The following is a 16346-nucleotide window of genomic DNA, read 5'->3' on the forward strand; positions in this document are numbered from 1 at the left end:
TCTTTCTTTCTTCCTTCCTTCCTCAATTTCTTCCTCTCTTCCTTCCTTCCTTCCTTCCTTCCTTCCTTCCTTCCTTCCTTCCTTCCTTCCTTTCTTTCTTTCTTTCTTTCTTTCTTTCTTTCTTTCTTTCTTTCTTTCTTTCTTTCTTTCTTTCTTTCCTTCTTTCTTTCTTTCTTTCTTCCTTCCTCAATTTCTTCCTCTCTTTCTTCCTTTCTTTTTTCCTTCCTTTCTTCCTTCCTTCCTCAATTTCTTCCTCTCTTTCTTTCTTTCTTTCTTCCTTCCTTCCTCAATTTCTTCCTCTCTTCCTTCCTTCCTTCCTTCCTTCCTTCCTTCCTTCCTTCCTTCCTTCCTTCCTTTCTTTCTTTCTTTCTTTCTTTCTTTCTTTCTTTCTTTCTTTCTTTCTTTCTTTCTCTCTCTCTTTCTCTCTCTCTTTCTTTCTTTCTTCCTTCCTTTCATTCACTCATTCATTCATTCACTCACTTATGCATCCATTCATGCATGAATTCATCCATTTATTTATGCCATTAAAAATTTTTTTGAGGGGCAGCTAGGTGGTGCAGTGAATACAGCTCTGGCCCTGGAGTCAGGAGGACCTGAGTTCAAATGTGGACTCAGACACTTAACACAAAAAAAGCTAGCTGTGTGACCTTGGGCAAGTCACTTAAACCCAATTGCCCTCCAAAAAGCAAAAATAAAAAAAAAATAAAAATTTTGAGTTCCAAATTCTTTCCCTCCTTGCTGCCCCTCCCCCAACCAAGAGAATATCAGTTGCACATGTGAAGTCATGCAAAATACTCATCTCCAGCTTTTCATTCATTCATTTATAACATTTTTGAAAATTTTGAGTTCCAAATTCTCTCCCTCTTTCTCCTGCCCCTCCCTCAGCCAATATGATATCAATTATACATGTGAAGTCATACAAAACATTGATCTCCAGCTATTATTCATTTATTTATAACATTCATTTTGTAAAAATTTTCAATTCCAAATTCTCTCCCTACTTCCTACCCCTCCCCCACCCAGTATGATATAAATTATACATCTGAAGTCATGTAAAAGAAAACCATTGATCTCCAGCTCTCATTCATTCATTCTTTTATTTATTACATTCATTTAAAAAAAATTTTGAGTTCCAAATTCTCTCCCTCTTTCCTGTCCCTCCCTTACCTAATATGATATCAATTATACATGTGAAGTCATACAAAACATTGATATCCGGCTATCATTCATTTATTTATAGCATTCATTTTGTAAAAAAATTTGAGTTCCAAATTCTCTGCCTCCTTCCTACCCCTTCCCCACCCTGTGTGATATCATTTATCCATGTGAAGTCATGAAAAGCATTGATCTCCAGCTTATCAGGAAATGTGCCAGCCTGAGGTGATCACAGGGCCTCAGATGTGGTTTTACTAGGGCAGAGCTCAGGGGCATTATCGCCTCTCTCAGTCCTGGACATTAGGCATCCTGTGCTACAACCTGAGATGGGATTAGCCTTTTCAGACACCATGTTGTTACAGGCTTGATGCCTGTTCTACAGGACCACGATTTGCAGTAAAACTCCCACATGTTTTTTCTCTGCCCTCTATCTATTCTCCCCCTTTCTTGTCCTTACAAAACTGATTTATTTTTAAAGCCTAGGGGTAGGATTTTACATTTATGCCTATTGTATATCATCTTAGATTCAGCACAGTGCCCTAGCCTGATCATTTTGGATCCTGACTGCCTCACAGAACACGTTAGCTATCCCGCCTCTGTTAATGTCATCTACAGGTTTGAGAAGCGTGCACACTCAGACCTTTGTCTAAATCACTGACTCAGTGTTAGACAAGCCCAGATCCCTGCAGTGCTCCACGACAGACCTCTTTCCAAAGCTGATATCCAACCACCAAAAAAAGATGAGCTGTTATGAACCCTTCATTTTACAAAGGAAGATGCTGAGAAAACTGGAGAGGGGAAGTCATTTGGCCCAGGTCACACAGCTGAACATCAAACCCATGTCCTCTGACCCTAAATCCACATTTTCCCACTATGGAATATTGATTCTCTGCGAGTCTCAAGAGATAGAGAACTAGGCCAGCCTGGACCTCCAGCAGCATCTCAGCTCCCTGGCTTTGTTTCCATGGCCAGCATGCCTCTGGGACTTGGTTTTGGTTTTGGTTGGAGCTATCAGGGAACTTTTCTTTTTAAAGAGGCAGGGATCCTTACTAGAGACAGCTAGGTTGTATAGAGCTGGGCCAGGAGTCAGGAAGGACCGAGTTCAAATCCAGCTTCAGAAACTGAGTTATGTGACCATAAGCAAGCCACTTAAAACTCAGCCTCAGTTTCCTTATCTGTAAAATGGGAATAATAATAGCACCTGCCTCCCAGGTTCAAATGAGGCTCAAAATGAGATCATATTTGGCAAAGTGCCTGGCCTTAGTAGTCGGAGCTTAATAAATGTTTTGGGTTTGTTTTCCCTTCGTCATAGGCCAGAACTCAAAAAAGTGAGGGAAAAATGACTGTCAGGTGCATGCGAGCGCACACACACACACACACATGTGTGCACACACACATACATACACACACACACTTAAGCCAGCACAGATCACAGGTTGTTCATATTGCAAAGGAATCAATTCAATTCAATAAACACCTGTTAAGAACTTATCCCTCCCTGGAGTCAGGAGGACCTGAGTTCAAATGTGGCCTCAGACATTTGCCAGCTGTGTGACCCTGTGTAAGTCACTTAACACCATTCACCTCCACAAAACCAAAAAGGGATGGAGGAAGGTACAAGCAGTGGTAGTAATGTACAGTCTTTACCTCCAAAAGGAGACAATCTTACAACAGTGATGATATTTACATTAATAAATATAATATCAAAGAGTATGACATTAGGGGCCGCTAGGTGGCTCAGTGAATAGAACACCGGCCCTGGAGTCAGGAAGACCTGGGTTCAAATTCTACCTGATTGTGTGACTATGGACAAAACCACTCTATCTCTCCAGGCAAATCTCTAGCGCTAAATTGCCTGTAGGAGGCGCAGTGAGACACCAGTTTCCCCAAGTGCTGCTATAAATGTCATCTTTGGGTATGCATGTGTGAAAGGCAAGAAGGAAAGGAAGGGGGATCAAAATTTAAAAAGACACAGGCCCCTTTGGAAAAAGGAGAGTTCAGAAAGTATGAGAAACTTGCGGGAATAAAGATTTGGTCGTGGTTTTGGCTGTCTGTCCTTATGTAGTTTGTACTCTGTGAGTACCTTATTGTTCAGTCCTGTCTGACTTTGTGACCCTGTGGACTCAGCTGTGGGGTTTTCTTGGCAAAGATGCTGCAGTGATTTGCTATTTCTTTCTCCAGGTACACTAAGGCAAACAGAGGGTAAGTGACTTGTCCAGGGTCACATAGCTAATATGTCTGAGGCTGGATTTGAACTCAGGTCTTCCTGACTCCAGGTTCTGAGCTCTATCCACAGAGCCACCTAGCTGCCCTATGGTAAAATGGTTTTATATTTTAAATAGTCAGCTGAAATCTTTGGTTGAAGAGAACCCACTGGAGACGGGCATAGGAAAAAAAGGAATAAAGGGGAAGGATGGAGGACCCTTGGGAGGTCATCTAAAATGGATAATTCTCTGCCCACGTGGTTGCATGTCAGGAGGCTCTGAAGAGTCTCTTGTTTGGGGCTACACTGTGCCTGTTTCTTAGAGCTGAGCCTTCCCAGGTATCTAAGAAGTAGGCAGGATAGGGGTGGCTAGGTGGCACAGTGAATCACCAGCCCTGAAGTCAGGAGGACCTGAGTTCAAATGTGGCCTGAGGCACTTAACACTTACTAGCCGTGTGACCTTGGGCAAGCCACTTAACCCCAATTGCCCTCCAAAAAGTAAAAAAAAAAAAAAAGAAGTAGGCAGGATAGAAATGCAGGATTTTGTAATTTCTCCTCCTAGCTGCTTATCTCTTTATCTTTCTTTCCATCTGTCCATCCTTGCCAGCTTTTGTCATATACAGTTTCCTGAGTCTCTGCTTTGAGTACCTAGGAGGAGAGAGTGCCATCATGTCTGAGATCCGTGGGAAACCTATCAAGTAAGTCATTAATCAGCAGCAACAAGTATTAAGTACCTACTGTGTGCCAGGCACTGGACATACAAAGATAAAAATGAAGCAGGCCCTATTCTCAAGCAGCTTCAGCATGGACCCAAATGTCCTGAGTCCTGGGTAAAAAGCAAGCAAACCACGAGCTGAGTCCAAACTAGGAAGCGTGAACCAAATCAAGCAATATTGTTTCCAGAAAAGTATTTTACAGGTATCTTTTGTTTTTAACATTACCTTCAGTGCTGAATATTTCACTCCCTCCTCCCCCTGTCCAGTGAGCTGTCTCTAGCAGCAAAGAAAGAAGGAAAAATTTTCAGCAAAACGAGCCTGCCTGTCAGTGACACCTGATGGCATATAGAATATTCCATATGGCCCCCTACTTCTGCAAAGAAGGGAGGGGTGTCAGGTAAAAGATCTGAAAGAACAGAGCTATCTTTCCTTTTTTGTAGTTCTATTTTTCTTTAGATTTCAAAGAATGTGAAAGCTTGAAGAGGACTTCAATTTCATTCATTCCAACTCCTTCATTTTATAGAGGAAACAAAGGTTGGGTGTCAAAAATGAGACCAGAACCCAGCTCTCCCAATTCCTCATACAGTTATCTCACCATTCTGTCACAGCACTCCCTCAGAACCACAATTTGACCCCTTTAGGATAATACCCATGTGTACATATTTTATGGATAAGCAGCGTATGTTGGGAGGGCACCAGTGCTCCCTTAGCCTAACACCATGAGAGAAAGGCAGAAGAAAAGGGATAGATAAGAAGAAAGTGGATGGAGACCAGGGGATCTGTAGGTCTGTAGGTTTCTGGGTCTCCCAAGCCATCCTGCCTGCACTATGCCCTCCTTTCACTCTTTCCTGGTGGGGTCTCCAGCTGCAGCCCCCATGCCCACTCCAGTCGGTTTTATTTCACTCTGGTTTCCAGGTCCAGCTGTTTCTATGGCACCTGCTGTCTGCAGGGCATGTCCTACTCCATTGGTTTTCTTCGTTTCTGTAAACAGGTGAGTCGTGGGGCCATCTGAGCCTAGGCTGAGGGTATGGGCTGGCCCTATAGGATCATGGGGCTGCCTTCAGCTCATGTTCCCTCTTTCTTTTCACAGGCCACGCTCCAGTTTTGTATCGTGAAGCCCATCATGGCTCTGATCACTATTATCCTACAGGGGGTTGGCAAATACAATGATGGAGATTTTGAGTAAGGACATGGCAAGTAGAAGCAAGAGGGTGGGAGAGGGCCACGAGTGCTGACGTGGCACCCCAAATTGGGACTCTGTGTGAGAGGAGAAGGATTGAGGCTGGGGGCCAGGAATAGAGGCAGCCAGAATTTTAGGATGAGAATTCTTGGGGGCTGCCTAGGTTAGTACTGACATTTCATTCAATTAATAGTTGCTGTTCAGTCGTTTTAGTCATGGCTGATTCTTGGTGATTCCATTTGGGGTTTTCTTAGCAGAGATACTGGAGTGGTTTGCCCTTTCCTTCTCTGGTTCATTTGACAGATGAGGAAACTGAGGCACACAGGATTAAGTGACTTGCCCAGGGTCACACAGCTAGTGTTGGAGGACTGATTTGAACTCTGGTGTTCCTGACTCCAGGCCCAGTGCTCTATTCAAATCTTGGGATCATAGATTTAGAACTGGAAGAGATGTCAGAGGCCATCTAATCCAAACCCCTCATACCCCTCATTTTACACATGAGGAAACTGAGGCACACAGTGGTTAAGTGACTTACAGGACCACACAGGTTAGTAAGTGTCAGAGGGAGGATTTGAACTGATATTCTCAGAGTGTGCTCTTTTGACCCCCCCCCGCCCCCACTTCCCCAGTTCAGTTCATTTTGTTTTAGTCCAACCAGCTGTATGTGTCCAGTACTGGGCGCGGTGTTAGGGTTACAAAACCAAAAATTAAACAGTTCTTCCCTAGAGGAGCATTCAGAGAGGACAGCATGCACAGATATTGGAAAATGCCAATGGGGAAAGTCACCAGAAGCTCAGCAAAAGCTTCATGTAGAAGGTGGGCTTCTAAGGGGCAGAGGTGAGGATCGGGGCACATCCTGGGCAGGAGAGACGGCCAGGATGAAGGCATGGAGATGGCTGGAATCCTGTATATGAAGGCCAGTATATCAGGACGTGTGTGTGTGTAAGAGAGGAGAGAGAGAGAGAGAGAAAGGGAGGAATGTGGAATAAAACTGATGAGCTTAGGATGGGGCCAGGTCGGGAAGGGCTTTGAATGCCATAGTAAATAAGAAACCCTTTAGGAGGGAAGCATGAATAACTGAGGAAAGGCATCAGGTAAGGCTTTTTTAGAGTGGGGGAGGGAGTGGCAGCTTAGCTATTCTTTGAACGAATATAGGGGTCCTCAGAGGCAGAGTTGAGGAAGGAGATCACAGCAGCCGTGGGAGACACCCTGTTCAGAGTAACAGAGGCAGAGAATAGAAGTTAAGAGAGTCAAAAGAATAGTAAAGGGGCAGCTAGGTGGTGCAGTGGTTAGAGAACTAGTCCTGGAGTCAGGAGGACCTGAGTTCAAATTTGGCCTCAGATGGTGTATGACCTTGGGCAAGTAACTTAACCCTAACTGCCTTAAAAAATAAATGAAAACAAATGAGAGAGAGAAAATAACAAATAGGCCATTTTGATTTGAATGTAGAATTTTTGAGGGGGGTAGTGATGATGTGAGATCAGACTGAAAAGATTAGTTGGAGCCAAATTGTGAAGGACTTTGCTTTAAATGTCAGAAGGGATGGTATTTTATCCTAGAGGCAATAGGGAGCCCTTGAAACTTCTTGAGAAGGAGGCAACACACTCATACCTGGACTTTCCAAACACTATTCTAGAAACTCAGGGAAAATAAAGAAAGAAAAGACCTAATCTCCATCCTCAACCAATCAATCAATAAGCATTTTTTTTTGGTCTTTTTAGAGGGGAGAAGACAGGGCAATTGCAGTTAAGTGACTTGTCCAAGGTCACACAGTTATTAAGTGTTGTGTCTGGAGGCAGGATTTGAACTCTACTTCCTCTTCTACTAGTCCTCCTGACTACAGGGCCAGTGCTCTATTCATTATACCACCTAGCTGCCCCACAATAAGCATTTTCTAAATACCTACTATGTGCCAACTTCTGTGCTAAGCACTAGGGATACAAATGCAAAAAGAGAGAGAGAGACATTTTTCCTTCCTCTTAGTAGGGAGCTTATATTCTAACCATTGACCTTAAAATGTAACCAAGAAGAAAATACATACACAAAGGTGAGTACACATATCACATAAAAGAACAAGGATAGAGGTAAATAGGTGGAAATTATTATAATATGAACTGCCTCCTTGTGGAGAGGAGGGAGAGTCAGGAGGAATGAGCCTGCATGGAGTTAGTCAGGGATGCTTCCTGGAGAAGGAGGTGGCAGGGTTGGGAGGGCACCTACAAAGAGATGGATTTAGGAGATTGAGACTCCCACTAGTACTTTCCCCTCGAGAACTCTACATCCCAAACAAAATGGCCTGGTGGCCGTTCTCTGGACGTGACATTCTATTCTCTCTGCCTCTGGGACTCTGAACCGGGTAGGAGAGCTAGATCCGAACAGTAAATCCAGGTTGGGAAATAAAACTTGAAACCAGAGTTTGGGAAGATTGGGGATCATTGGGGATCTGTATGGTGGAAAGAGCTGACATATCTGCAATCTGTGACTGTCCTCTCTCTTTGCCGGTAGTCCCCGCACTGGCTATCTCTACGTGACCATTGTCTACAACTTCTCGGTGAGCCTGGCCCTCTACGCCCTCTTCCTCTTCTACTTTGCCACCAGTGACCTGCTCAGACCCTTTGAGCCTGTCCTCAAGTTTCTCACCATCAAAGCCGTCATCTTTCTCTCCTTCTGGCAAGGTGGGTAAGAATGGAGAAAGTGAGGCTGCTAATCTTTCTCCTCCGACCTCTTTACATAGGAAGGGATGGGACCCTGAAGAGAGAGTGACCAGAAAATGCCCTCTATAGCTACATGAGCCCAGCCCTTGGCCAGGCATTTGGGGTGGGAGTGGGGGGGGGGACTTGGAAGGGATTCCTTTTAGTAGACAATGAACTCTCCAGAGAAAGATCTGATGGAATCTGAAGCACATTTTTTTTACTTTTTAATTTTTCTGGTTTTGGGGTTTTTTTTGGCAACATGGCTAACATGGAAATATGTTTTGCATGATTTCACATGCATAATCAATGCTACATTTCTTGCCTTCACAATGGGTGGGGGACAGATGGGAGGGAGGAAGAGAATTCAGAACTTAAAATTTAAAAATGTAAAAGATAAATAATTTTTTTTAAAAAAGAAAGCAATGGACGATAGTGGGAATAGCCCTAATTTTGAGATCAGAGGTCTCAGCTCCGCTCCTTCCTGGTTTGTGATTTGGAGCAAGTCACCTCATTTTTCTGAGCCTTAGTTTCTCCATCTGTAAAATGGAGCTAATAATGCCTATACCACCTACCTCACAGGAAAACAAGTGCTATACAAAGCACTACATAAAGATCTATTACTATTTATCCTCTCCATTTATGGGTAGAGAAACAAGTCCAAAGAAAAGCGTAGGGATTTAAATGCGCAAAGCAACATGGCCACATAAACAAAGATATTTCTTGTCCTTTCCAAAGTGTGCTGAGATTTTTGCTTTTATCTTACATAGGGAATCAGATCTCCTCTCCAAAGAGTACCCATTTAGGCATGGCTCATTGCCCTGTGTATCATCTGAATCTCAGATATGTCCACAGTACAGTACTGTGCTGGGTGCACTGAAGGTGGTGGGGCTTGTGGCAGAGGACAGGAGGCTCTGAGTACATGTTTTTATTTAGTCATTTTCAGTCATATCCAACTCCGTGACCCCTGTTGGGGTTTTCTTGGCAGAGATACCAAAGTGACTTGCCATTTCCTTCTCCAGCTCATTTTACAGATGAGGAAACTGAGGCAAACAGGGTGAAGTCACACAGTAAGTGGCCAGAACTGAACTCAGGAAGACTCATCTTCCTGATTCCAGGCCTGACACTCTATCCATTGTGCCTCTGTATGTTAGTACATAAAAGGCACAGACCTTGCCCTCGAGTAGTTTGTGATGTAAAGCTCATTGGTGAGATGAGAAGGCTTCCCAAATGCTCAGAAATGCCACCATTGTATGGATGCCCCATTCCCTTATGAGAGTGGCAATCACCTCTTTCTTTTGGCCCTGCTCTCCATATCTCCTGATGATGTCTAAGTTCCAGATAATTACCTTGGAACTGTAAGATCATGGGAAAGAAGATCAACTCCCCTGAATTTGTTCAACAAACATGTGTGATATATGAGCGACATAAGTTACATGGGTGTGTGTGATATGATATATGAAGGATGTAAGTGTTATAAGCTGTATGAGTGATAGAAGTAATATAAGATATCTGAGTGGTGTAAGTGATAAAAGGTACGAAAGTCAGAGGAGTGATATAAGAAATGTGAGTGATAAAAGAAAGTTCTACAGCTCGAGTGGTGAGAACAAAGCTTTGCTCAGGGCACCAAACTTTTGAGGGTGCCAGTAGCATTGATCCCGGAAACATTTCTCTCTGGCAGCTACATCCTTACCCTTGCATCCCCAGCAGTATCCTTTCCTTTAGTAGGTTAAAAATCCTCCTTATCTTTGAATGAACTTTCTTCCACATCCTAGGAAAACTCCCCATCATACCACATACTCACCCATCTCCCTCCCTTACCTCAGGTACAGAAATTTCTAGTTACAACTGTATCCCAAAGTCCATGCCAAATGAATAGAGTTCATTTTCTATTATGGGAAACATACCCTACCTCATATTTTGTCGTGGTGGTGCCTGGAGATGGTGCCCCATCAGCCATGTTATTTCTCCTGTCCTGTCTCTGGCTCTAAAGAGACTCTCAACGTTGCCCCCCCCCAGGGATGCTGCTGGCCATCTTGGAGAAGTGTGGGGTGATCCCAGAGGTGCAGATCATTGACGGGAATGAGGTGGGGGCTGGGACAGTGGCTGCTGGCTACCAGAACTTCATCATCTGCATTGAGATGCTGTTTGCCTCTATCGCCTTACGCTATGCCTTCACGTGCCAGGTGTACTCAGAGAAGAAGGAAAACTCTCCAGGTACCTTGCTCAGGCTTCAGCCTCAAAGAAAGACTATCCCAAAGGCAAGTGGGTGGTAGAGGGCATGACCAGCATGCCACAGGGTCCCTTCAAGCTCAGGAAGCAGGACACATAGCGTGGCATTAGGAAGGACTAGACAAAATGGTGCTTTCTGGGGGTTTTGCCTCTTTATCAGGAAAACCCTGGGCAAATATCTGGGGCTGAGGCTGGACACTAGTGAATTCCACAGCTGGTCCAGGCTGCTGAAAGTGGGGATCAGAGCAAGAACTTCATTTGCAGCATAGATCTTATCCTAGAAAGGACTATAGAGGTCCTCTAAGTCTAATCCCATTTTACCATTAAGTAATCTGAAGCCCAAAAAGGTTAAATAACTCATCAAAGGTCACACAGAAGCAGAATTTGAACTCAGTTCCTCTGACTCTTTGAGACACTATGCCATAGATGATAGGGATTGGCCTGTGAACCAGGAAGGCCTTGGGTTCAAGTGCCACCTCTGACACATACATGTGGCTGTAGGAACCTGGGCAAGTCACTTAACTTTTCAGAACTCTATCTAACTCTCTAAGGTTGGAAGTTGTGGAGATGGTGCCATGCTGCACTGGTAAAAGGAGTTTCTTTACCCAGAAATCCCCTGTGGTTGACAAAATCAGAGGGTTATTTCCTATCCCTATCTTTTGACTCCAAGTCTGATGGTTTTGGTTTGGTTTGGTTTGGTTTCCCCTACTGCACCAAATCTGGGCAGTGATTCAGGGCAGGAACCTAGCTCAAAGACTCAGGAGCCCTGGGGGTCAGAACGCAGTGGGAGCTGAGAGGAGGTTGGTCCCAACTGGAAGGGCCATAGACAAGGATCTTGAATAGTAATTCTTATGCCCCTTCTGTCTGTGGATCACTTCTGCAGGCAGCAGCAACACATCCACATGCTCCCAAATGAGCAGGAAAAATGACTGGATAGCATAGGATTGCTTGATTAGATCCCCATGAACTGTTATTTTTTGCTTTTAAGTTTTTTTCTATTAAAAATTCCAAGCAAATGATTGCTTTGGTCCAGGTCCACAAGTATAAAAAAATCATATTTTGAACATGAATATAACCAAGACACCAACTCACAGAACACCTGGGTAAGGGGAGGGCCAGGATAGGGTCCTCCTGGGTCACACTTAGGGAAATGCCTCTTTGGGATTGGCTCATTTAAAAAGTGATTGGATCCAAAGGATGGAGACCAGCTGTTTTGTCTCCCATGGGTACGAAACAAGAGGTAATAAACTCACATTGCAGTCAAGAGAGTTTTCTAGAAGTTATAAGCCACTTTCTGAATCACAGGGGTTGTTAATAAGCTACTGGACTTGGGGGGGGGAAGTGGCATTTATAGTTCTCCCAACAACTGTGAAATAGGTATGACAAATATAACTATTTTCATTTTTACAGATATAGCTAGCTGTCCCTGACACTTACTAGCTGTGTGACCATGGGCAAATCCTTGAACCACTCTGAGACTCGGTTTGCTTCTCTGTAGAACGAGCATAATATTTGTAGTATGTACTCACTGGGTTGTTACGAGACTCAAACAAGATTATGTGTGGCACTTAACAAACTCTAGGGCTCTATACAAATGTCAGTTATCACTGTCTTTAAGAGTAAAACAGGCATTCAGCCATTTGAGATGGCATTAAGTGCAGGCTGGTTCAGAGATAGGGAGCTGGACCTTCCTCCTTTTCAGACCTAGAGAAAGAATCAGAGGATGTATAGTTAGAGGGGACCCCTCAGCAACCATCCAGTCCAACCTGTACTTGCAAAGAAATCACCATCACATACTTGACATACCTGACACAGAGCGGTCAGAGGAGTCGACCTCAGGAGTCAGAGGACCTGAAATGAATTCTTAGTGCGTTACCTTATCTTGGGCAAGCCTTTTAACCCCTCTGGACCTCAAATTTCCTCATTTGAGAAATGAGAGGGATTAGGGTGACCCGGCCACCTTCCGAGGCACACTCTTTCAGTTGTAAATGGGAGGAGGTTTTTCCAGACCACGGGAAGGTATTTCTGCCTCTTCATGTTAGCCTTGCACTCATTCTAAACTTTTTGCCCTCAGTGACCATGGCTCCCATGCAGAGTATTTCCAGTGGGCTCAAGGAGACCATAAGCCCTCAAGACATCGTCCAGGATGCCATTCACAATTTCTCGCCTACTTACCAGCAGTACACTCAGCAATCTATGCAAGAGGTCAAAATACAGGGGCAAAATGGGAACACAACCCCTACTTCCCAGCTTCCTGGGGGCAAGAAGAATAAAAGCATAGAGAAGAGGATGTTAATCCATTCAGATGAGCTATAGGGGAGCCTCTGAGGGAGCAAGGACTTCAGACCCTGGGTGCTAACTTCTGGACAGTGGTCACCACATCCCAACAAGAACATGTGGACTGTGAGAGAGGGGGCATTGCATTCTCCCACCCCCATCCCTCCTACCAATCCACCCCCTAAGTTCTAAGAACTGGTCTTGACTTTGGGAGAGGAAGGACTTGGAACTGCTCAGGAGAGATCTTTTTCCAAGGCTAGATCCAAGATTGCTGTGACCTTGGAGTCTATAGTCCTGCTGTGTTTTCATATCTGATAGACTGGCCCCACCCTCTCACCCCCAATCCCAGCTTCTTCCAGTTACTGATAATGTACTTCCTTGCTGGGCTATTTGACTGGGGTCTATGCCTTCATCAGAGCTCGCCAGGAGAGAACCCTCCTTTCCACAGTCAGTCTATCAACAAACAATCATTAGGCATTGAGTGTGTCCCAGGAACTGTGCTGAATGGTGGGCAAAGACAAAGACAAAAAAAAACCCCATCAACGTTCATTCTCCTTCATAAAGGGACTTCTGATGTTGAATGGGGCGTCTGAGCACTGGGGAGACCTCTGAGTTGAGCTGACTTCTGCCTATATGAGAACAAGACTCCACCTTAGATCCAGAGAAGCCTATGTTGGTCTCTTTGGCCACTTTCTTGGGAGTCTTACAGGTGGCAGCAGAAGACAAGAGGAGAGAATCCTTGGGGTACCCTAAGTTTAGGGTAGTGGTAGGACCTACCAGCTTTCCCCACGCCATATAGTATTGTTCCTCAGAGTTACCTAGAAGCCAGTGGACATTTGACTAGATGATGCTTTTCAAAGATCCCCCCTACCCCCAACTGCAGCCCAAAACTAGAATGTTCTAAGGGGCTGCATCCACCAAGCAAAGAGCTTTGGACTGGAATCTGTCAGAGGTGCCACCAAAGACCCTCCCCCTATCACCAACACCTCTTGCTACATGTCCCCATCCTGAAGCAGATTGAACCAGAGACCCAGACCTCACAAGCATGAGACAAGAGTGGGAGGGATGTCGCAACTAGTCTGTAGAAGAGTGTGTGTGGGTGAAAGGGACTCCCTCCTGCAGAGCTGTCGACTTCCAAGGAGTGAACCTGTCTAGGTCTGGCTGAAAGTAGAGCTATTGGAGAATTAGGAACTCATTCCTTCCCCTTTGGGTTTGTATAAGCAGACGTCAGAGCAGGCTGCATGGTGGGAAGGGGAAAAAGCTTGTTTGGGTTCAGTCAGTTCAGTTCAGCTCAACACCACAAGTATTTTACTGTGTGCAAAGCACTAGAGACAGAGAAACAGAAATGAAAAACAGTGCCTTCCCTCAAGGAACTTATATTCTACTAGGGGATAAAAACAAATAGATAAGTAAATATCCATAATTTGGGAAAGCAAGTTAGGAGAGAATAAGCATTAACTAACTAGGGGGATGTGGAGGCACATGAACTGAGCCTAGAGTTTCCCAAGAAGTGGTGAGAAGTGTTCCAGATATGGGGCGAGAGGTGGAGAGGAGGCAGATGGGAGATCCAGGGAACTGCAAACAGATGCTCAGACGCTTGAGTTTTTGTTTTTTTTTCCTGCTGGAGACCCAATGAGGTAAAGGATTGTCCCCTGGACAGACATTCAGGGAGGACTAAAAAGAACCAAAACACAAACCGTGGCCTTTCTTTTCCTCTCCCCAAAGACACAGTAGAGTCCCCTTGTCCCTTGGATGGAAGGGGATTGGCAGGTGATGGGGAAAGTGGGAATCAACAGGTTATGAAAGTTATGTCCAAAAGCCTGAGCAACCTTTAAATGCTTTGGACTATGAAGTCGGGAGTGGGCTGTACCCCACACGGTGCCCTCCTTTGCCAGCTGTGCCGGGGGTCAGAGGATCGTGAGACACGCCACTGCGTGTCACAAGTTTCCGAGTGAATTGCTTTTATTTATGTATACATGTTCTTTTGTTTCTCCACACCACTCCCCACCCCCACTTCCCCAGTGACCTGTCTGGCCTCTGTTTCTGTGTCCTCGATCCCTTGGCTTAGCTCAGCTGAAACCCCGCTCTGGGCTGAAAGGTGTGGGGGAGAAGCACAGGAATTGTCTTCTGCTACCCCTGGGTTTCCCCAGCCATCACCGGGGTGCACTCAAAGCTTGATGTCAGCACCACCTTCTCTTTGTGTTACGTGATTGTGTTTTTCAGAGGTGATCTCTCATTCTTACGAGGTCATTCAGGGGCAGGGACTGTTATCCCTTTTTAATTGAGGGAAAATTGAATACTTTCCTCAGCAGTTAATTGTGCCCAAGGTCACCCCAAGTGAGCTAAGTTATGGCTAGAAGGGGAGGGGAAATGATAGTGGACAGATGTGTCACTGGATTAGGACCTGAACCCCTGCGACTACCTTCAGGCAAGAGAGTTCTCCGGGATCCTTCTCAGGTTCCTTAGGCCAGTGTCTGTTTTCAGGTCAGAGTTAGCTGAAGAGGAAATGACAGTCTCCAGTGCTAAGGACTCGATTCCCTAGGGTCCTTTGGAGAGTGGGAATCCAGGCAGCCTGACTCCCAGGCTAGTTTCTTTTCTGTTCCTGAAACACCCCTCCTGTTCCCAATCCCTGCCCCCACTTCTGGCCATCCCTCACATGTACCAGCAGCAGGACTTTGTGATAAGATACCCCAGCGACTTTTCCAGTCCAGCCTCTGCTTAGCTGGCTGGGAAAGTCATTCTCTTATCGCAACGTCTCCACAGCTGCTGGCAAACCTGAGAGTCGGCCTTCCCTCTCCCCACCCCCACTTTGGTGGGACCACACCCATGTTTCTGCTTCTGACCAGTCTCAACAAAACACAAGGTCAGCAAGTTTATTTGGTAGAGGGGAGCCACCACACCCTAGGTGTCAGCAATCCAGATCAGGCACCAGATGGGTTTAACCTGAGACCCCACCACCAGCCATGAAATTTTGAGGGGCCAGAAAGACAAGTCTCAGGTGTGTTGATCTGTTGTCCCCTCATCCTGAGCTTATGAAACAGCTGAGCTGGATCAGAGACTGCAAATTCTCATCCTCCTGTGGATGGAGACTAGTTCATTTCGTCCAACAGCCGATCGCCTCGAGTGAGGCAATAACCTTTCCTTAGAGGGGATGCAATAAAACCCATTTTCTGATAAGGAGTGGGGAAGCAGGCTGCAGCTGTCAAAGCTTGACCAGCTGCATTAGGCAAATGAAGCATGTTGGCTTTGGAAAAGGCAACATGCCTGGGCTGAGGTGACGTAGTACTTCTGTGAGATGCTTATGTTCAGATGGTGAGCCTGAATCATTGCCCTTGGCACAAGTGGAGAGAGTGCTGGGCTTAAAGTCAGGAAGACCTGGGTTGAAAGTCGGCTTCAGAAAACTTCCTCACCTGTAAAATGAGAATAGCACTTACCTCACAGGGCTGAAATGAAATGATGTGTGTAAATCACTTTGTAAACCTCAGTCATAAATAAATGTCCGTTAGTATTACTTAAGGTAGTCTAAAATAGAACCACGCTGGTTCTCCATCAACACATCTGCAATGAACACATGCATGTTGAACATCACAGGGTTATCTCGAAAGGCGGTGCGGCCTAGGATGGTCTTTCATTTTCTCAAGTGTAATGTAATGCCAAGCAAAGGCAACTTCCCAGGTTCAAAATACCAGCATAGGTGCTCTCTATTTTATTCAGTGACAAACCAAGAACAGAGAAGATCAAAACATGACATCATTCAAAATACAGCATTTACTAAGTGTGATTAAATAATCTCCAAGTACTACCCCATCCCAGGACCTTCCAATCATTCAATCAATTACAAAGTCCCTGTTCTAAATACTTCTCCACCCCTAGGCTATACCTTAATTAAGTCC

The 16346-nt window shown here is 45.1% G+C and overlaps 1 protein-coding gene across 6 annotated transcripts in view; it reads left to right on the forward strand.

Annotated features, from left to right (window-relative positions):
* Window positions 1-15964, forward strand: part of TMEM184A (transmembrane protein 184A) — a 53886-nt gene extending 37922 nt beyond the window's left edge. For all 6 annotated transcript variants that reach the window (XM_069084823.1, XM_069084820.1, XM_069084821.1 and 3 more), the window contains 6 exons: window positions 3966-4056; window positions 4990-5065; window positions 5165-5256; window positions 7760-7929; window positions 9964-10161; window positions 12251-15964. In XM_069084823.1, coding sequence (XP_068940924.1) covers window positions 3966-4056; window positions 4990-5065; window positions 5165-5256; window positions 7760-7929; window positions 9964-10161; window positions 12251-12492 — 869 coding nt within the window. In that variant the 3' untranslated portion in view covers window positions 12493-15964. The remainder of the gene's footprint in view (window positions 1-3965; window positions 4057-4989; window positions 5066-5164; window positions 5257-7759; window positions 7930-9963; window positions 10162-12250) is intronic.
* The last annotated feature ends 382 nt before the right edge of the window (window positions 15965-16346 follow it).

The sequence above is a fragment of the Petaurus breviceps genome, unplaced genomic scaffold (assembly GCF_028583685.1).
Source record: "Petaurus breviceps papuanus isolate PSGF00001 unplaced genomic scaffold, PetGlider_PUasm1.0 175, whole genome shotgun sequence".
NCBI classification, from domain to species: Eukaryota; Metazoa; Chordata; class Mammalia; order Diprotodontia; family Petauridae; genus Petaurus; species Petaurus breviceps.